The sequence below is a fragment of the Trachurus japonicus genome, chromosome 9, assembly GCF_045865225.1.
Source record: "Trachurus japonicus isolate A0001 chromosome 9, Traja_1.0".
In the NCBI taxonomy this organism is placed as follows: domain Eukaryota; kingdom Metazoa; phylum Chordata; class Actinopteri; order Carangiformes; family Carangidae; genus Trachurus; species Trachurus japonicus.
Window position 1 is genome coordinate 14,457,116 of NC_140915.1, and position 22,109 is coordinate 14,479,224.

Below are 22,109 nucleotides of genomic sequence, written 5' to 3' on the forward strand. Positions count from 1 at the left end.
GCTTACCACAGCAGCAAATATGAAACGCTGGTCTTTCTCTTGTAAGAAAACCAGCACATCTGTGAGCAGGAGCGCCAGAGTATCTGAATATGGGGAGAAGAAAAACACATGTCAATTGGTTGCCTCAAAACAGAAAAAACTTAAAGGGATAGTTCACCCAAAATTCAAATTTCACTCATTATCTACTCACCCTCATGTCGACTAAGAGCTGTGAGAATTTTCAGAGTCCTCCGTTCCTTCTCTGAGTTACAGGGGGGTCCGCGCAGCAGAATTTGTCCATATAATGGCTGTTAATGGATACCAACTTTCTTCGTCCAAAAATACACACCAAAAACCATCCAAATACCTCCATACTGCTCGTCTGTAATGACCCTCTTGTATTGAAGCCCCGACATGAGAAATTGTTCCGCTGGGACACAGGAAGAGCCGTGAACTGAGACATTGGGAGCTTCCGCTACAAATAAGCTTAAAATATAGACTTATTTAATTTTTTTAGGAACAATTTCTCATGTCGGGGCTTCAATACAAGAGGGACATTACAGATGAGCAGTATGGAGGTATTTGGATGTTTTTTGGTGTGTCTTTTTGGACGAAGAAAGTTGGTATCCATTCACAACCATTATATGGACAAATACTGCTGCGCGGACCCCCCCCCCGTAACTCAGAGAAGGCACGGAGGACTCTGAAAATTCTCACAGCTTTTAGTTGACATGAGGGTGAGTAGATAATGAGTGAAATTTGAATTTTGGGTGAACTATCCCTTTAACAAAACAGTAGCACAGATGACACCATACACACCTTTTAGACGTCCCGTGGCGGTCTTCCAGTAGACCAGCCCTTTATACTGCAGGTACCGGTGCTTGCTGTGCAGGTCCTGTTTGCGGAACACCTTGCCGTTCTTGAGCTTGGCGAAGCTCTTGTTCTCCAGCCGGGCCAGCACTTCCTGCAGCTCTTGACACCTCTCGTACTTGTTCACAGTCAGGTCCACTGCAGCGATGACGTCACGGATCTGAACCAGCGCACTCGACAAGTCAGAGTGCTCTTGACTTCGCTCTATGAACAGGAGAGTAATAGAGGTGCGTTAAAGACAAACATTCAATAATTCTGCACTCAAAGTAGAAATAATAAGATGAGGTATAAAACTAGTACACAGCTGGACCATGTAGAGTAAAGCTGTGCTTCCAATTTACTGAGACTTATCCCCATCAAGGCAAACAAACTGCATTTATTACATGTATCACTGAGTTGGACACCTGGCAGGTGGTAAATGCCTCGCTGATAGAAACTGTTTGTACCAATTCATTTTGACAGAGAAATGGCCACCGGTGAAACTCTAAGTCATTCACAAGGCATTCAGCCGACCAATGGTGGAAATATGATCACTCAGTCAGTCAGTGGTTAGTGAATCACAGACATTTGTGAGTATAATGTTGGTCCCGCTGTTGCAGTTCCACAAGTTTCACAAAGATGTGTTTTGCACATGTCAGCTCTGCTTACATATTGATCGTATACAAATGATTTCCTCTTTCCATTAACTGTTGATTGACACAAGTCTTAAAAGGCAAAACTTTACTCTACCACTTTATTTGTAGTTAATACAGTATCTGATTGACTGGTAACAGACGTTTTGTTAAGTATAGTAGGATTAACATGTGGCTGTGAAGGAACATAAACATACAGTTACTTTGCTATTTGTATTTCATAGTTCAATAATCTTAAATGGATAGTTCAACATTTTGGCAAATTGGCCCATTGCCATAATCCCTACAGTTTTAGGAGTAGGTTCGTTACCTTTAATTGTTGGTGCAAGCTATTTTTTAGTAAATTCTTGCAAAACCTCAGCAAGCAGTCTCTGCATTTGCCTCGAAAACAACTCTGTCTCGTAACGTTCTGTCATTATGTCAAAGCGTGATGAATGTGCAGGTCACAACTTGTCCACCAGAGCGTTGTGGAGTTGTTGGATTGTGTATTTGATGAGTTTGATGAGGGAAACCAAGAAATCATGTGAGCCTCCGTAGTGTAGCTCTGAGCAGCTTGCGGCTCTGCTCCGCCATTCTAAAAATAGCTTGCACCGACAATTAAAGGTAACGAACCTACTCCTAAGACTATAGGGATAATGGCAATGGGCCAATTTGCCAAAATGTTGAACTATCCCTTTAAGGGTAGAGCTGACTTACCCTGAGTGTATTGTAATATCCTCTCCAGCAGCACTGGATACTTGGTGATGCGCTGAGTGACCAGCAGGATGAATTCAGGGACTTCTCTCCGTCTGACCAGAGTGTTGTTGCTCTGTTGCTGTGAACGGAGGTAAAAGTCAAAATGAGAACATCATCTGTTCAATCAAGACTGTAAAACTGTCCTGTGAAACCATATTTATTAAAGGCACAAGCCCTCTCAGGGGGGTCTTACCCTGACAAAGTTTTGAAGTTTCTTGTTCTGTTGCTGCAGCTCTTTGAAGACATTGACGGCCTCAGTGTGGTGGCTGCAGAACTCACCGTACACCTGCTTCATCTTCTCAGCATTTTCATCTGTAAACTGGGAGAAAAAAGACAGAGAGAGACCATCAGACGGTGATTATCGACTTGTACCTGTGTCTTTACATGCACGGATGAATCTTCACCGACCTGCTGAAGCAGTATGTCTCCGATCTGATGGATGACATAATTTCGGGGGTTGTCAGGTTGGGTCGCGGCCTGTCGGCGTTCCTGCAGCGCTCCGAAGAGGTTCCTGTGGAAGAGCAGCAAGGGATCCAAGCACGGGAAGATCCGCGCCACGCAGTCCCAGTCCAGCTGCAGCTCCTCTATCATGCCCCTCCTGAACACCTCCGACATGACCGTCAGGGTTTGGATGTGGTGGAGCTCTGTCTGCATCAGCTCTGTGAGAGGTTGGGAGGGGTTTATGTTGGTTGATGGCTAAAAAATGAACCTCATTGGACAATTATCTTGTTCCATTAACTATCAGCACTTACAATAATTGTAGAAACAATGTATAAAATTGGCAATACACTTTTAAGAGAAGCAGATTTCAATTGTTACAAGCAAAAATAACTTCTTAATGACCACAAATGAGGAATGAGATGTGCATCATGTATCCTATCAGTGCAACCAAATGAAGTTCAATGGGAAGTTTTAAATGAGCCGTGTCATGTTGCTGAGGGGAAGAACAAAAACTAATCCTCTCACCGTAAATAACATCCTGTCTTTTGACCGTGTGTCTGTCGTGTAGTCTGCAGAAATCTGGAGCGACCTCCGAACTCCACGACTCTGCATCGAGACCCAGCAGATCGGCCGACAGGTCGCTCATCAGAGGAGCGTCAACAGTGTCTGTGAGACGAAAACAAAACACAAGTAATGAACAGTGTTCATTCTCAATCGCTTAGAAAGTGGAAACCAGAGAGTCTCCCTTCCTCACCCTGTGTTATGATTGGCGGCGGCTCGGTGGACGGGGGAGTTGTTGTGACCGGTGTTCCCTCGTCAGACAATAAGCTGTTAGCACAAGCTGTTGCACTGCATTCTCCGTCCACCCCCGCTGAGTCACTCAGCCGTCTGCAGAGAGACAAATCAAATTGGAGCTGGACATGGAAACGCTTGGACAAAGACAAAGAGAGCGTTTACATGTGGGCGCATTATGGTTTAAAAAAATGTTATTGATTCCAGCATTTGTAGTATTTATAGAAAATGAAAGTCCTTCATAGCAGCAGTGGTCAGATTGAACAAAACCAAATGTTTCCTTGTGGTGAAAGCTGGACTGGTGGAGGCTCTGCCTTCATACCTGCTGTCGATAGAGATGGAGAGGCTTTTGGTGAGAGGGGCGACTGTTTCTCTCTTCTCTCTGGTCGTTGTTGGCAGTGAGGAGGAGGAAGAGGTGGAAGACGAAAAAATGGAGGAAGGAGGGTTGTCTTTCATTGAGTCTGAAGGGGAGATCAGCAGAAGGAGGAAAGATCAGTCATACCATTGCAGCTTTTCACTATCGTACAAATAAATACTACTTCAAAACGACGTTTCGTGCTCAAGCGTTTTGTTTGTATCTGTGTTATTCAACAGTAACTGGATTATCAAACTGTGTGGAGGCCTGCAGTTGATATGTGTCATTGTGTAACCGTAACTGGGCGTACAGCCCACAGTTGTGACAATATGTTGTAGTAATTGAAGCTGACGGTGTTTGACCCTCACACTTTTGTCAGACATCAAACAGTGAAGACACAGAGTTCACATTAAGAAATGAAATGATCCTGTCACTGTAAGAGAAACACTCAGTGCTCATGCACAAACACGCGCGTGAACACAACACAGGCCAGATCCCCCACTGAGATGGATTAAAATGTAACTTTGTTTTACCAGGGAGAGAACAACAGGGAAGGGGGGAGAGTCGGGGGGGAGAAATAGCTCACTTAATGCTCTACAGGAGAAACAAGGGAGGACAGGTGGAAACCAAATGAATCAAAGACCAAGGGAGGACACTGTGGGAGAGGGGAGGAGTGGTAGAGGAGTGGTGGGGGGGGGGCACACGCACTGTAATTTCTGACTCACTCTGTGGGAGAGACATGGTCTTGCTTTTCATTAGCAATGCATTCCTCTCCTGCAGCTTCTGGGGAAAGACATAATCATATTAACATCAGACAGATATGAATCACAGTTTGTGCTTAAAAGATGAAGTTGTTGTGGTGGCGAGACCCCCCCCCCTTCCCCCAACACACACACACACACACACACATTTATACTGTGATTGTTTCAACACAACTGCTGTACCTACCACCCTCTATTTATATATAAATACACACATATTGGCATACTGCCTCGAGACAGAAAAGTAGAGTGTGACAGGAAACACGAGGTCAGACAGAGGGAATGACCTGCGACAAAAACAGGATTTGAACTTGGGATGTTGCTGCTCCACACAGCACACTCAAGTCATTTCCCACAAAGCAACAGCAGTAGTAGTACTGACATGACAGAATACAGAGTAATGTCTCTACATGTGGGACCCTGTTAGACACATGCAACCAGATGAGGTTTCATGGTCTTGCTGTCAGACATATGCCAGGAAAAGCAGCATTACACACAGAAAATAATGGAACTGTAAAGAGAAGACTGCGAGCAAATAAACACAGATGTAATCCATGCATGATTCAAAATATTCAAAGAATTGGTTTAGCAAATATTTAACGAGCAAGGAAATGCACTTCATGTGTTTTTTGACCTCAAGTTGGGTGCAAATCACTGAATGTAAACATAACTTTTGTGTTTACCAGAAAACTCCTGTAATTCAAAATACAATGCATGTCTTGTCACTGCATTCTGTCCCTTTGGTGAGGAAAATATTTCTCGCTTAGAGATTGTTTTACTCATGAAATCATTTAAAAAGAAACCAAAGTATCTTAAAATGACACCATACTGTGTGTACTTAAGTTTTTATCCATCACAGGAAGTAAAACATATCATGAAAGATACTGCAGTCCCACACATGCACTGTCTGTCACCAGCAGTGGTTATCTAATGTTTGTGCTTTAAGCTATTACTTTAAATCATTCATCCCTCTTGTATAAGTGAGGTGTGTGATGTCGGCGGTTACCTTTCCACAGGCCGCCACGGACTCTCGACAGTTCTTATGGACGTTGAGGAAACAGTCTGCAGGCGAAGGCAAATCCCAGTTAATTTCATCAGCGAAGTGATAATAAACAAAATGACCACATCTCTGGATTCAATGTCCAGATGGCTGTCAGACTGCTCTGCTCCTCTCCGTCCATTTTGAATTTGTGGGGAGGAGGAAGAAAAAAAAAAAACTGACTTCACGTGTTCTACCAAATGAAACATCAAGGCTGTACGTGCAAAGAGATTTACACAAAGCCTAAACAAGTTGAGCCACCGCAGCACATAAAACAACAGCACTGACAGCATGATACTCACTGGAGCACTGCAACAGCTCCTTCCCAGAAACAGACTTATCGCAGGCCACACAGAGAGTGGGACCAGATGGAGACACGGGAACAAACTGGTGTCCATTAGCGGCTCCTGACTTCTCCTTTCCCTCCTTCACCTCTTTGCCCTTCACCTGAAATACAAGTCATAATATATATTCAGCTGACATTTACTGGACTTAACGTTGCAATATCATGTAAACCACCGAAGCGGGCGGAAGAGAGAGGCATCCAGTGGTCATCTTCTTGCTGAAACACACCTGTTAAAGTGGAGTGGGTTGAGATAAAGGGGCCTCTCTGTTTAGTGAGCTCCTCTGTTTACTTTGTTAAGGCCCAAGGGGACGGCTGCTGTTGTGGTGGGTATCCTTAGGAGGGAATAAGGGGGGGATTCCTCTGTGTACATGTGTGTTTATTTTCTTATCAAACTTTACAAGGAAGTCTACGAGTGCATGTTTGTTTTTTCGAGTGATCATGTGCATCGCGTGTCTGTGCGAGTGTGCGTACACGGAAACATGCTCTCGAACATACGCACACGTGTTTATAAGATCGAGGGTATACTATGGAATGTGTTTTGGTTCCTCACGCTGTGTGGAGGGGTTCTATGTATTATGTAAGAGGATATTTTCTCTGTGTCCCGTTGCTAAGACCATGAGGAGAGAGAATTTTCTCCGTTGCCAAATAAAGGCACAGCGAACATACAATGGCTCACCAGCGCAGGAATTCTGACCTGGCTTGTCTGAGAGGTGGTAAAGCTTTTACTGCGCTCCTCAGGAACGCCTTTCAGCTCGGACTTTTTTGACTTTCCACTATTATAGGTGAAATCTTAACCTGCGGGAATCACATTTTCCACTCTGTGGTGTCTCACCTTGGTCTTGTTGCGGGTGCTGGACATCCTGTTCTTGAGGAAGCTGAAGGTCCGGCTGACTTTATACTTCTCTGACTCGACCTTAGACGGGATTATGTATTTATCCCACTCCTCATCCTCGATCCTGTTTCAGTATAAAAACAGTCCAGTCAGCATTCAGCAGTCAGCACACATCTCCTAGCTTCGGTCTGGCCTACGGAAGACCGCAGCATTCAAACCCAACATGCACACACGCTTTATAAAACTAATCATTCCTTTTAATAGACTATGAGGAGTTGAATAATCAGGAACACTGGTGTCATGCTGGAGTGAAAGAATGTCCAGACAGTCTTCCAGGACCCCTGGTCTACAGATTATTACTCTTAACAACATGCTTGGCATGCTTGGAAGTCACTAAGGACTCTAGTGGATACTATTTATAGTATGACCTTGGCAAGATGCAATTAATAATGTGTCAACTATTTCTAACAACTTTTGCTAGTCACATTAGGCGTTCTAGGTGAAAAGGCAACAACAGGACATAAAGAAACAAGACAAAGACATGCAGCATCACACCAAACTAAACTGTGACAAGTCATTTAAAGTGTTAATATCGTTTTTTTTCTCTGATGCTTCTTAAATGACCAACTACAGCTGCAAGGAATCCAAGTGGTTAATGGATGAGTTGGAGAATGACGGGGGGTTATGACGGGGTTAGAATGAGTTCAGCCACACATGCATGGCTGTGAGGTTGTTTTGGTGAAAACATACTCTTTGAGGAACTCTGTGAGGGTGAGGTGTTGGAGTGATGCGCTGCTGCTCTCTTCCTCTGCTGACTGGGCCCGCTTACGGAAACCCAAAACCCTGCATGGATATAACACACCTCAGACCAGGTTGTCGTTGTTGTTGTTTTGTTTTTCTTTCCAGATCATCAGGAGACCCCAAAAAAATTGTTGACAATACGTACGCCATCTAAAGTTAGAGTCTACAAACCATTACATGGCCTTTATGGGAAAATAATGTCGACAACAGGTTTTACATGGGAACAGTCACAAGGCTAAACAGATTTTTATAAAGTATTAGCAAATGCTTAAAGGGATAGTTCAACATTTTGGCAAATTGGCCCATTTCCATAATCCCTATAGTTTTAGGCATAGGTTCGTTACCTTTATTTGTTGGTGCAAGCTGTTTTTAGAAAGGAGGAGCAGAGCCGCAAGCTGCTCAGAGCTACGCTATGGAGGCTCATGGGATTTCTTGGTTTCCCTCATCAAACTCATCAAATACACAATCCAACAACTCCAAAACGCTCTGGTGGACAAGTTGTGACCTGCACATTCACCACGCTATGAGATAATAACAGAACGTTACAAGACAGAGTTGTTTTTTTAGGTAAATTCATGCAAAACCGCTGATGCGCGTTCCTCTCAAGGGCAGTTTTTCGGCAAGCAGTCTCTGCATTTGCCTCGAAATTAAAGGTAACGAACCTACTGCTAAAACTATAGGGATTATGGCAATGGGCAAATTTGCCAAAATGTTGAACTATCCCTTTAAGGCAGGGGCAACATCCCCATTGTGTTAACATTAGATGGACTAATATAAGATACAGTGGGGGACAAAAATGGTCAGTGAGTCGGATCACTCTGGTGTCGTTAATATAATAACAACAATATGATCTATTAAAAAACCAGTGGTCTAACAGGGTAATCTAATTGTGTAACATGATTGCCTAAAATGTTTCCACTGTTAGCAATGCATGGGTTATTAGCAAAGAAAATGCATTAGTGGATGATACATTTAAGAGGCAGTGAGATGAAATAAACTGTAAAATTAATATGGATTGTGGGCGATCATGGAAATACGGATGTTATACGCAAAATCTGACACATGGAAGGATTTTAAAAAGCAACTGGTGAGTCAGTACTTCTGTTAAGATCTATATCGAAAACACACACAAGAACGTGAAGCCACAGATGCTGTATCACTGATGTGGTCCAGGGGAGGGCTGGATGATAGTGGGGTTTGATGTCCAGGAAAAGCCCAGAGTTTTGCTGTTTACTCAGGGTTATTTTGAGGTTGCAATCAGAGCGTATTCTGGCCCCCGGCCTTGCAACAGGAAGTATGTCACATCCTGCACACACTTAGACCCCAACCACAGGTTTAACACTGGAGAGACACCCTCACACACACACACAAATGCATACATACACACATGCAGGCTCATCTTGTAACCATTGCTCAACACTAACTGATGCCTAAAAAAGGGAGGAACATCTGAGAGCGACCCTGCACAGTTGAATGGGTTTTTGCCTGAGCTCATGAAATGACACACTGCTGGTTTTACCTCTTCTCTCTGGGCGTCTCTGTCAGGCTGAACGCTCTCTGCTCTGTAATGTAGAGGAACAAGGACAGGAAAATGAGTAAGTCAGAGACGCACGCATGAAGCTGAAGACATGATTACAGATCGTAGGTGAATCAACGGAGGGGGTTAAAAACCATCATCATCCTAAATCAAAATCAACTTTGCAACAAATACAGGAATTCTTCGAAGCAGTCTGGATCCAGCTAGCCCCTACAGAGAAAAGAAGTTTTGCCTGGAAAAACCAGATGACAGTGAAGATGGAAAAAATAAAACCAAGAGGGAAACAAAAACCATGTACCCAAAAGGAAGCAAAAAGAAACAACTCTGCCGTCACACAATCTTTAAGAGTTACATAAAGAGGACATTTTTCCAAAGCCTGCGGACATCAAAACCTTGACGTTTCAGACCTCTATTTGTCAGTCATTAAAGAGTATTTTGGATGACTATTGTTTTATTACCAAGAAGAAAAAAAAGTCTTGGCACCGAGCTTTGGAGAAAGTCTGCTTTTGATCATCCAGCAATCCCAAATAATACTGAAAGTTATTTACTGAGACAGTGGTTTATGCATTGCACATCATGAGGGCCACAGTCCCCACCGAGAGCCGAATCGCACCACAGATACAGAGCTGCACAATTTGATGAGAACCATCACTGTTTTGCAAAAAAATGTCCGATTAAAATAAATCTATCCTTCACACCAAAATGTGCAGCTGAATGATTGGATTGCTCACTACATCAAGCAACGACTATTGCCACTGCTTTATTTCCATCTTGTGTAAATAAACTTGTGCATTACAGAGGTTCAAGAGAAGTTTAAATACACCAAACGTGCCCTGATAATCATCAGTTTGTCCCATGGTGCACCAGAAAAAGAGCAAGAAGACACAGTGAAACGCATTCACCGACCGGCCGGCCGGCAGGGCTCGTGTACTTACTAACTTGGTTGAGACGAGAGAGGGATTTAGAGAGAGATAAAGCTTGGAGTAGAGGACGACCGCTGCTGCTGAACGCACCATCTACACAGGACAAAGCATGGCCTTAGCGCCGCGCACTCACTCCTACACAGGAGTAATGGTGCTGCATCAAAGCCCATCGTAAACAGACATGTACTTCATAAAGGTTGAGTTGATTTATGACACCTGTCTGCTCTTCTGTTAGACATGTGGCACATGTGTCCATTCAGCTGGGCCCCTGGGAACAGAAAGGTCACAGCAGGGCCAAAGTTCACTCACCTTCTGCCAGGTCAGTGACGGCCACGTCTCGGTTTAGCAGCGGCCGTGTCGGCTTCGCTTTGGGGGAGGAGTAGGAGTAGGAGCGCAGGCGAACCTCGGCCTCCTCCGGGTTCTGGGTGAGAAAACAAGTCAGAAGGAACAGAGAGATGAGAGCTGAGCAGTGAGCAGTGGGCAGAAGTTCACCGGTTCAATCCTGTGAACAGGAAACGCGGAGAAAAGCAGGATACTGCAGAGATGACAGATCAATATGTCTGACCTTTTGTTCACATGATTGAGCTGTTGACAGTCTGGACTCCTGAACTGATGTTTGTCTATAAAGCAGCTTGTTTTCTGTTGTTGCATTTTACCTTCACTGCATTTTCAGTTTCATTGTGATTACCACACACATTTACTACAAACCCTTGCAGCAAAAACGTTTTAACCGATAATAAAATCAAATCAAAAGTACAGGAATGAAAGTGGGATACGTCAGGTCTGTTCCCAAGTCATTTACAGAAGTAAGCAATCATAAAGAACAATCAAACACTTTTTAATCTCCATCCAGAGTGCAATATAGTCATAAAGTTTTATTTTACTGTTTGGAATAAAAAAAAAAATATGGGAGAACCAGATTCTACAGCTGTTCTGTCTTGGTCCATATGTGATTTTACACGCATGGTAAAAAACTGAGGGTGTACCTTTGTAGACTTCTGTGAGCTGCTGGAGTGTGTGCGGTTAAAGTCTGGTGACGTCTCGAAAGAGTCGCGCTCCTCTCCTGAGCTGGAGCGCAGGATGGACTGCTGCTTTACAGACGAGCAGGGGTAGGAATGTCCCAGTATGTCCTCTTCCCCACTGTCACACTCAAGACTGGGACTAATCACAAATACATACGTGCACACAAACAGAGGGACAAACACACGCACTTAGGTTTTGACCTTGCACAATATTCAGTGATGGCTTATGCTACTTCAGTTTGAATGATTGTATCAAACTGGGAACATGTGAGAAACCATCAAAAGTCTTTTAAATCATAATTAACAGTCTGAATCTATGCTTTAATTAGGATTAAGACCATGTAGCCTATTAGCTGCTTTCGTCCCGATACTGATGATCCTGCAGCGCTGAGGAAACTGGAAGGAATGTTCTGCAACTCCAGCACACAAACAGCTCAATTGTGTCCCGGCTTCCTGTCACTTTCCGCACCTTCGCGGACTACAATCACTGCTCTACACGTCAAAAGACGATTTTTCTGAAATTCCAAACAGATGATACTTGGTTGGCTTCGTCACAGGAATTGTTTTTCATTTTTTATCAACAAGAACACGCTGCCAGTTTCCAGACTGGTGCAGAAGTTTCACATCCAGCTGCACTGACTCACTATTTATTGAAGCAACTCTCACTTTAACATAAAAAAAAACTCTAGCTGTGAGGCAGTCACATTAAAACGTTCCTTATCTAAATACAACAGACATTTACGAGTGTTTTTTTACATCTTTAATTCAAGAATCAACAGTAATAATGTCCTACCTCAGGCCCCGGTTGGTTTCCGTCAAGCTGCATCCTCTGCGAGTCAAAGCAGGAGAAGCTGGCAGGCACGACTGAGTCTGACGTCTCTGTGCTCCTTCGAACAAACGGAAGGCGGAAGCCAGGGGGGAGGAAGGAAAAGACGGAGAGGTAGCGAAGGGAGAGGGGGGAGAGGTCCGCGGGGATGGCTCCCTGTGATTCTCCAGCCTGTGGCTTTGGGTTAGCCTGTCCGCAGCACGCGGTGAGGACGGGTGCCGATTCGGGGTGAAGCTCCCCGAATCGGGGGGAGTTGTGGAGAAGGAATCCCAGCACTGGTTGCCGGCATGGGGTCCGGGACTCGCCTTCTCCTCCCCTGGCGAGCGGTATCTAATGTCAGCATCATCCACCTGGAGCAAAAAGAAGAAAATAAGTGAGAAAATCGAAGGAGGAACTCTGACGCTCACCTCGGACAGATTTGCTGCTCCTGTTATGGAACTTCGTACATCTCATGAGCCAAGTCTTTTTTTTTTGTCTATTTTTGAGACTCACTAATCTCAGCCCCACTCACCTGGTCCACCAGCATGGCGTTGGCGTACACTCGGTCTTTGCCGTGTATCATCGCTGACAGTCTGGCAGCCGCAGCCAGAGTTGGGGATGAAGCCTGACTCTCCCTTATGGACTGGCTTTTCTCTGTAGTGAACGAAGGAGCCACATAGAGAGAGAGAGAAAGACAGACAGAGAGAGAGAGAGAGAGAGAGAAAGAGGGAGAGGGGGAATTTTCAATATTACATTTGGTTTCCACAGCAACACCCAATAACTCCTCACAAACACAGGAAGTGACATAGACATCCTGGGCAGTTGCATATCATTGTTCTGGACCAAGAGCCTCTATATGAGTGTGTGTGTGTGTCTGTCTGAATGGCGCTTTGCACACACACGCGAATGGGCGTGCACGGAGTTGTGAGTGGGCATCTGTAGGCATGTTTTTTTCCCTCCGCCCTGCCTTCAATATAGCATGTGAGTGGAAATAACTCCCGGTGAGCACACAGTAGCATTGACAGGAACCCTCCCAACACAGTGGAGTCACTGTGAGCAGTCGCCTGGTTTTGCTGTTAAACAGGAGAAAACACTCCTGCTCTCAAAACACACACAGTTCCCTCTGGGATATTGCTCTGCACAAAACACAGTTTCTCCACGACACAATTTCTTAGAAAGTATTTTGGGCTGAAAGTTATTAACCAGAGCGTTCACTACTACAACCAGCCTTTGATGAGACACTCGTGCAGCACAGTAAAGCATTGTGTCAGTTTATTTACACAAAGTAGAGAAACCTGGGAAAATAAAGAGTTAACCAAAGTAAGGAGTAATATAATAAAACCTCAAGTCAGCAGAAATAGAAATTGAATATGCATTACCCTTGACATCTGACTTGAAACTGAAGTTGTGAGATCATATGATATGATGGAAAGCAGCAGAACAGCAACTAATTGGTCCTTCAGGTGTGATTCTTTGCCACATGCTGCTTCCAAGGTCAAAAATTCAACTGTGAAACTCGTTAACTTGCTTAAATGCTCATCAGAAATATACATTTTGAACGTCTATATGTCAAAGACAACTGGACAAGCTCCATCTGCTCATGAAAACCATGTGATGTGATCGAAAAAACACCAAAACAGCTACTAAAAGGACCTTGGGATGAGATTGCTTTATCAACTATAAACTACAAAGGGATAGTTCAACATTTTGGCAAATTGGCCCAGTGCCATAATCCCTATAGTTTTAGGAGTAGGTTCATAGGTAGGTAGGTTCCGTCAGGGCCAGTTTTTCAGCAAGCAGTCTCTGCATTTGGCTCGAAAACAATTTACGGGTAGTCTCATATCGTTCCGTTATTATCTCATAGCGTGGTGAATGTGCAGGTTACAACTTGTCCACCAGAGCGTTTTGGAGTTGTTGGATTGTGTATTTGATGAGTTTGATGAGGGAAACCAAGAAATCCCAATAGCCTCTGTAGCTCTGAGCAGCTCACGGCTCTGCTCCGCCGTTCTAAAAATAGCTTGCACCGACAATTAAAGGTAATGAACCTACTCCTATAACTATAGAGAATATGGCAATGGGTCAATTTGCCAAAATGTTGAACTATCCCTTTAAATCTTAAACACTAGGGGTGTTTGTGACAAGGTGACCACTGCATGATTAAAACCACAGCTTGGACCGTTTGTTTATGTGAAGTTCCAGATGTGCAGTAGCTTCCAGTGGGCGCTGGAGCTCATAATATTGTTTCTGTTCAACTTGGTCTGATTTCAGCATCACAGCCCGTTGAGTCGCATGGGAAAGGCCTGAATTTGTATAGTTTTTACTGCTACTAGTCGACCATCAGTGAATACATCTCTCCCTTTTTTGCAAATCAATGATGAAATGATACAATGAATCCAGTCAAGAAAGCACTGGAAATGGTTATGTTGTCAAACTCCAGTTATACCTGGCCTATCCACTATCAGGACTAAGAAAACACCTTCACCACATTATAACAAACTCATAAATCCTCTAACTTGCATTCTGTAATCCAGTGAAGCCTCTCATGATGAAGAGATTTCCTGTTCTGCCACTGAGAAACCAGGGAAATTTCAATCACATAAACGACTGATAGCAACAGTGAAGCACTGATCAGACTAACCAGAGGAGGCAGCCTCATTAGTTCAGTTATATTATTATCTTCCCATAATGACAGTCCCACCACGCAGGGTCAAACACGCCTGCTAATTATGCCAGTGGTGCATAAAACATGTCTTTGTGTCACTGCTGTTTCCACCATAACACTTCAAGCAGCAGCAATTACAAGATTGAATAGTCTTTATAAACAAATCCACAGTTTCTGAGCTGCCAGTGAGACAAAATATGAAAAGTCCAGCGTTTGTATCAGTGGATAAATCAGACCAACAATTGGCTGAGCTTCCTGTAGGCGGTGAGAGCCATAAATCTGAGAGGCAGCAGGGAGTCAAGCAGACATTGATGAGGAAAACAGATGATTCCTGCTCCATCCACATCAAATGTAAAGGAATAAACCGAAATTCAAACACCGCAGGATATAAAGAGACCACTCCACATCAACTCTGAAGTGTCTCTCATCATCATGCATGCTTTGTTTAAGTCACCACAGCCTCAAATGAGCAGAGAGTAGGAAAAATCCAGTCTTACAACCTGTTTTGTTACTAAAAACTCTTCCAGCAGAAAACATTAAGCTGGGTCCTGAGTTCAGATCCATAAAACTTGCACAAAGGCATATTAGAGCTTCCATTATGTATCACAGGATTAGTTTTAATCTTACATCAAATCCAAAGAAAGGGTCAGATGCTGGATGTGGGTCAAACCGCTGTTTGAAAGCAGATACTGTTTCACATAAACCCACTTCAGAAACTTGACAGACGGGCCTAATAGTTCAAGTTCTGGGCCAGGTCCAAAGCCACAGCTGGCTGCAACGGGCCCGATCATTCACACACCTCTGACCCATAAACGCCGCCTCAGTGAACATTACTGTCAGGCACTGCGATCTGTGTTTAACATTAGTTAACTGAGGGAATAACAGAGAGGCAGGGAGTTCATATTTCTAACAAGTTGAAGCCGCACAAAATCCATTTTTCGTCCGTCGAGGCTGTACTTTGTTGCTGAGACAGAGAGTGCCGTCTGCAGGTTGCCATTTCAAAGAGGAGTTTTAAGGAATGCGGAGCCGTGTGTGGGGCTATTTGTACAAGATTTTTTCACTCGTAGAAAGTATATTTGGAGTGATGTGATATTCAAAGCATGTCCCTGAGTGAGAGCCAACCCTATACAGTAGCAACTGCCTGGAGCTGGAGCAGCAGCGCGGAGAAAGAGAGGAGAGAGCTGGAGCTTTTTTACAGAGGCTCAGACAAAGACAGCAGTCACTGCCAGGTTTCCAGAACAGGGCAGTTAAACACAGAGAGTGACCCTTCAACCCATGCACACCCCTGGGAGAGAGAGATCGAGGAAGGCAGGATGGGAAGGAGGGAGGCAGGGCGGTCACAGGGGCTCTTTCTCAAGGTTGAAGCTCTACGGCAAAACAAAAAAAGTTAAAGATAAACACAGAATCATAATTGTCAAATGTGTAAACACCTCCGCTTGTTTATTATGGATATAAAAGGATTATTTATACATGCTCTACCTTCTTTTTATGATGTAATGCATGTTTTAGCCTCGCACCAAACAACTGTCATTTTGGAGAGACCTGGGAGAAATTAGGAGCGGGGTGAAATAATAAGCTGAGTCTAAAAATAATCAGCACAGAGGGTGTTATTAACAGAGAGAGGTCATTATTTGACTATGGTGTTTATGGAGGGCCGTTTAAATCATTAAAGCTATTGTTTACCAAAATCCACAAACCCCACTCTGAGTTATGACACCTGCAGTCAAACAGCCCTCAGGTCCAAGCATCACATCGCGATCTCCCACCGTGTTTACATTGCAGTGCGTCACACGGTCCGAGAGATCCGGGAAGAGGTAAACCCAGAGCGAACAAGCGATCAATCCTCGGAGTGGAGAAATAAACTTGTGGCACTTGGGCACACCTGAAATCACATTTCACTTGAGCTGCAGGTGCATTGTTAAAGACTTGAGCTGTTCTGCTTCAGATTTCGACTTCTTCCTCTTCTCCTTCTTCTTCTAAAAGAAGAAAAAAAACCTTCTAAATTTACTTTAATTCATGGGGACGTTGGAGGAAAAAAAAAAGTTTATACAGTGCTGCTGTTTCTCCTCTTCAGCTGGACGGCACAGACAGGCAGTGTGTATAAAAATTTGCCCGATGTCAATCACAATTAAGAAGCAATAACAGGGATAATCTTGCAGAGGTTTATGGTGAAAGATGAGGAAAAGACCACTGGAGTTGAGCCATGACACAGACATGGCAGTAACTTGATCTCACTCTGTGTCTGTCTTTCTCTCTCTCTCTCTTCATTCCCAACATACACAGCCCTTTTGCACACAAGCAATGAACTGTTTAACCATTCTGGTTTAATTTTGGACTATTTTAAGCACCCACTGTAGCTTGCCCATGACTAATCATGAAGCAACAGATTTATAAACCAGGATTAAGCACTGGGATTAACTTTATTTTGGTTCAACTGATCAAAAAACTGACAATGTTTATCAGCTGCAGGTGTCTGAGCCTGGGTACTGTACATGATAATAACCACTGACCCTTTCCCGTCTGTACTTCAGGGACACCAGCAGTCACATGAGGCCACAACTCCTCCATTCATGCAAACAACAGTGTCGCCTGAGGATGTCTAAAGCCCCCCCCCCCTCTCCCCAAAAAAAAGGCACTCAGCCGGCCTCGAGTGGACATCTGACATTCCCCAACATACTGTCAGATATCAGGTTACATCACTGGCAAACATGCAGTTATCTCACTCTTGATTGACTTGGTGCAGCAGCAGTGGAGGCCTGTGTGTGTGAGTAAGACTGTGTAATGGGAGCAGTCTAATTTTAACTTTATTGTTCCACAGTGAACAGTGAGACGTGTCTGCCAGGGGGGGCCGTTTGCGTTAAAGTCCTCCATTTGCCATCTGTAACATGATGTAGCTATATGTGGTCACAGACTGCAGCTTTCTCTCTCTCCTTCTCTCTGTCTCTCCCTCTCTCTCAAATGAATCCACATGCACCAGGACTCTGCCAAGGACTCCAGAAATCAACATGTCAGAGAAACACGTATTTCTGCCTGTGAGCTAGAGAAGCGGTGCAGTCAGTATTTATGGGAACTCATAAAACGAACTGTCAATGAGGGCTGGCTTGGATATAAAGATAGATTTACACATCTATTCATCAGCTGCTCTGTTACCTTTTTTTCCCGTCTTCCTGCGCATCCTCATCTTGGGAAACGAAGGCCAGGAGTAGTTGAAAGGAGAGTCCGAATCCGAATCCATGATTTGCTCTTTTTTCAAAGAAAATCTTCATCCAAAACAGCCCCGGGGGCGTTTTAATAAATAAATAAATGAGCAGCAGTGTCTTTAGTTTACATCCATTTCCCCATGGCTGAACAGACTAGCTCCGGCGCTCGCTCTCCTTTTTTTCCAGAGCCCCGCTGTAGACACTCTGACACTTCAGGAGTGAGCCAGCATGTTCCCCTCTGTCTCCCCCAACCACCCCTCCCCCTAAAAGTCCTCCCCTTCCCCCTTCACAGCTCTGAAACAACTGTCCGACGGAGCCCGGGGACCGAACCCTTCTGCCTTCTCCCTCTTTCCGTCCCCGTTCCCCCCTCTTTTCCTTGTCTCTCTGGGCTGCTGCTCTTCTCAAACCCGTGTGCCAACCTCTGGGTCTCGTTATCTCAGTCACAAAACTACAACACGCACTATGAAGGGAGAGAGGGAGAGAGAGAGAAGGAGAGATCAGCACACGCTGGCGGGAGAAGAGAAGGGGGGGCGGTATTGACGGCTGGAAAGAGTGAGTGAAGGAGGGAAAAGAAACAGAGACAAAGTCAAACATAGGAGTGACTTCAGAACCTACAGTGAAGACAAACACGAGGGCAGACAGCTTAGTGGAGGTGAGTCTCAGTCAGACCCGGGAGAAATCATTAACCCTGTGAGTTCATGATTGTCTCAGAGGCTGCGGAGAACAGACACACACTCCACACACTCGAGATGCAAAACCATTCACTCCGAACATGCCCGATGCTGCCACGTCTGAGCTGAGGAGAGTCCTTCCCGATCACTCCACTCTCTCTCTCTCTGTGTGTGTGTGTGTCTTTCTCTATATTTTAGCATGTCAAAGCCAAGCTGAGGGGGAAAAGGGGGTTTGGAGTGTGTGTATGTGTGTGTGTGTGTGTTGGAGGGAAGAGAGAGGGGGGGGGAGCAGACTGCCAGGTCAGCAGCCTCACCATGGAGACAGCAGTGAGAGCCGCTGCTGTTTTCTCCCTCCATGCTGTTTTTTCCCCCCATTTCCCTCCTCCTGCCAACTTGCAGGAGTACAGTGCTCCATTCGCAACAGCAAAAGAATACGAGTAAGTTTGGCGAGAGGTGGTAAAAAAAAGCGAGAGAATGGGATGGTGAAGGGGTTTTAAGAGACAAATCGGACAAAAGGCGCTCTGGACGGAGGCCAAATGTGGGCTTATAAATGCACATAAATGAAGGAATGCGATAAAAAACAGACAGAAAAGGTGTTTTGTAAAGTTTTGTAGGCAGAATGTATGCAGAAGACGGGAATAGATGCACTGCAGCTATAGAAAGCAGTTTCTGTGTGTGTGTTTATGTGTGTGTGTGTGCATGGGAATGGTGGTGGAGGGTGTTGGCACTGTACTAGTGAACATTAATGATGCCTTTGTGGGGTCTGTGTGAGGTTTAGTCCGTTTTTTCCGCTCTCCAATTAGATCCCTCAGCCGGGGTCTGAGACTCTTGTTAGCGTTCCCGGTGCTGCGCTCATCGTCTGTTCTCACACTGCCAAACTATCCATATCATAAATCCCCTTTTTCTCTTGCCCCCTCCCATCCACCCCACAAGACTCACACACACACACACACACACACACACAAGTACAGCATTCGCACAATCCTCCACTCTCCTCTCCCTGGGGATCTGAACAAGCTGCTGGAAAACTGCATTCACCAAAGCCCTGGCAACCCCCATTCATGCACAAACACCCCCTTTTTTTTCACTTCCCTATACCCCTTGCCCCCTTCAGAGCGCTCTTCCCTACTGCATTCTCCCTCTCAGACACACAAGTGCACACACAGACACACACACATATACAACAACCTCCTTCCTTTCTTCAGCTGTGGAGTGCAGAGCTCCCAGGATGAAGTGGCCTTTACTGTTTGTTCACTAAACTCACATTAAAATGCTGACCTGGGAGGATGGGACAGAGAGCATGGGTGCATAAGTCTATGTGTGTGTGTGTGTGTGTGTGTGTGTGTGTGTGTGTGTGTAGGTATTTGGGTGCAAGTGTGTGTTTTGGGTGGGGTATTTGAATATTGGGGGCATTAGGAGGGCAGCAGTGGGGGAGAAGGGAGGGAAGTGTTTGGGTGGAAAATGAAAAGACAAAGACTAACCTTTTCTCTTAAAAGTTCAGAACGGCTAAACCCATCATTATATTAGTATTATAGTATAAACCTGTTTTGGCGATAGTCCATTTACTGACAGTCCTGCCAATGAAGTTACAGTAATTTAAAATGGAGAGAGGAAAAGAGCTGACATCAAGAAGACAGGAGGGGGACATGACAGCTACATTCAAAATTCCTCATCCCTTGCTGAAACTCTGGCTATAGAAGTTGTGTCTGTCTATTTGATGACGCATTAGCGCAAGAAAGCAGCCACATCGCATTGGGATAAAAACAGACTGCTGGAATCACAATATATGCTTCACTTCTTCGCCCGTCAGTCACTCGTTATGCAAGACAGCTTCGGAATGTCTAATGAGGAAAGGGTCAAATAGGAGCTGTAATCCCAGAAGAATGGCATGTATAAAATCTGAGTCAGTTTCAGTTTTTTTTTTTTTTTCTTTAAAAAAAGAACAATTCATTCAACTTGAAAGTGACTCGAAGGGAAACTTGGAGAAAACAATTTTCAAGTGACTAATGTTATTCGTCTGAACCACAAAAAGTCTTTGAGAGGATCGAACGAGGTCACCAGCAGCCAGGCTTCAGTGACTACACAGAAAATGTGAAAATCCACACACACACACACACACATACACATATGCACGCAAAGGACAAAATGGCTTGACCATATACCATGGAAAACAACACCAGCCACAGGAAGTTAAGATTGCAGATGTCCAGTGCCAAGTGTTATAAAGCCTGCAGCCTCAGCTTGTAACCACAGCATTCTTACACTGAGGCATCAGTCTGCTGTGCAGCAATACAGGCCAATTATTAACCCACAGGATGTTCCCACTCTCAAATCCTTCCCCTCCCATCCAGAAGCAGATCACACTGAAGCCACCTTCGGCCACCTAGTACGGATTCATTCCTGCTCCCTTCGTCACCGACGGCCCGGAACGGAGTGACTCAGGGCCGATGTTCTCTACGTGTTGTATTAATATGATTCCTTCACGGTGTCACAGTCACTATAAACACTGTAACAGTAGTGACAGCACTGCAAAAAAACTCCAGAGAGCAAGTGAAAGGGAGGGGGTGGGGGGGGTGCATGACGAGTCTGTGGGCTGAAATGTGATCCCACAGTCCGTGGGGATGGTAGACAGCAGCCATAATCGAGGATTAGAGCTGAGTTTCAAGCTCTGTTCAGGAAAGGAAATGTTTCCTGCAGTTGGACTGCACTTAATGATTGGAAGCTGCTTGGATAACTTCCTATGAATATAGCAGCACCTAAAACAACAATGATCAGTTTCAGTGAGAACAGAACGTGATCTACAGCTGAGGCACCGCAAGCTCTAAAATTAAAACCCGACGTCTATAAACGGGCTTCTGGGTAAAGGAACCGAGCTTATGAAGAAAAGTTTAAAAATAAAATCTTTACCGGGGTCAGACGGTGATGGATCGTCCTCTTCGTCCTCCTCGTTCAGGCAAAACATCAGCGGCTCGTCGTAGTCCTGGGTGGAACAAAACACAACAGGTCTTGAGTACAAAAAACGCAAGTGTTTGGCGGGCGCATAGGTGTGTCACTGAGAAAGATTAATTAGGTAACCATCTGTATCACATAAAACAGGTTCCCATTGGTTAACCAGAGTCATGTGCACACGCCACACGTCTCAGAAAAAACATGAAACACCACACTTGACCGCGCACAAAGTCAGCTATTCAGTGGCGCGTGCAAGGTGCCAACTCCAACACCTTAACAATGAGAGTGAAACAATGTGGAGCATTGAGGGGGCAAGTCAGCGCCTTGTTCTCAAGCCATGACCGCCGTTTGCCACTGGGGAACGCAGATGTTCATGGAGATTGAACGGAGCTTTGAGGGATTTAAAATTTGAAATAAGATATAGAAGTTTTTTTTTTTTTTGCGTAACACCTGTTGTAACAAAAATACACACATGCAAAATTCATCTGAAATGTTTTTGAATGACGGGAAACTTATTCCCATCTTGGCAGGTCAAGCTGTTTGAGCGCGTTGTACGGGAATTTACAAATAGTGAAATATAATCTGGCTATATTTCATTTCTATTCTATTTACTATGGCTCTGCATGCATGTTGTGAGAAAAACGAGAAAAACTATTATTGCCCTTGTATCAAATACGCACATTTTCTTCCACAGCAGAGTTTCCTCCATTGATATCAGGATACAGAGCTGGGAAAAAAAGAAGAGAAAACATATTCA

The 22,109-nt window shown here is 44.5% G+C and overlaps 1 protein-coding gene across 15 annotated transcripts in view; it reads right to left on the reverse strand.

Annotated features, from left to right (window-relative positions):
• Positions 1-22,109, reverse strand: part of LOC146981119 (rho guanine nucleotide exchange factor 28-like) — a 40,932-nt gene that overhangs the window by 7,356 nt on the left and 11,467 nt on the right. For 3 of the 15 annotated variants that reach the window (XM_085786068.1, XM_085786066.1, XM_085786065.1), the window contains exons 8-28: positions 22,033-22,079; positions 21,311-21,383; positions 12,403-12,524; positions 11,859-12,241; positions 11,030-11,204; positions 10,353-10,464; positions 10,056-10,136; positions 9,103-9,145; positions 7,533-7,625; positions 6,783-6,906; positions 5,907-6,051; positions 5,572-5,627; positions 4,530-4,587; positions 3,772-3,910; positions 3,412-3,545; positions 3,183-3,323; positions 2,625-2,875; positions 2,410-2,535; positions 2,178-2,295; positions 799-1,053; positions 7-83 (exon numbers count right to left, since the gene is read on the reverse strand). In XM_085786068.1, the coding sequence (XP_085642194.1) occupies positions 7-83; positions 799-1,053; positions 2,178-2,295; positions 2,410-2,535; positions 2,625-2,875; positions 3,183-3,323; positions 3,412-3,545; positions 3,772-3,910; positions 4,530-4,587; positions 5,572-5,627; positions 5,907-6,051; positions 6,783-6,906; positions 7,533-7,625; positions 9,103-9,145; positions 10,056-10,136; positions 10,353-10,464; positions 11,030-11,204; positions 11,859-12,241; positions 12,403-12,524; positions 21,311-21,383; positions 22,033-22,079 (2,753 nt within the window). Of the gene's footprint in view, positions 1-6; positions 84-798; positions 1,054-2,177; positions 2,296-2,409; positions 2,536-2,624; positions 2,876-3,182; positions 3,324-3,411; positions 3,546-3,771; positions 3,911-4,529; positions 4,588-5,571; positions 5,628-5,906; positions 6,052-6,782; positions 6,907-7,532; positions 7,626-9,102; positions 9,146-10,055; positions 10,137-10,352; positions 10,465-11,029; positions 11,205-11,858; positions 12,242-12,402; positions 12,525-17,682; positions 18,287-21,310; positions 21,384-22,032; positions 22,080-22,109 lie in introns of those variants that run through there. The other 12 variants (XM_085786070.1, XM_085786069.1, XM_085786072.1 and 9 more) reach the window with 9 other exon arrangements.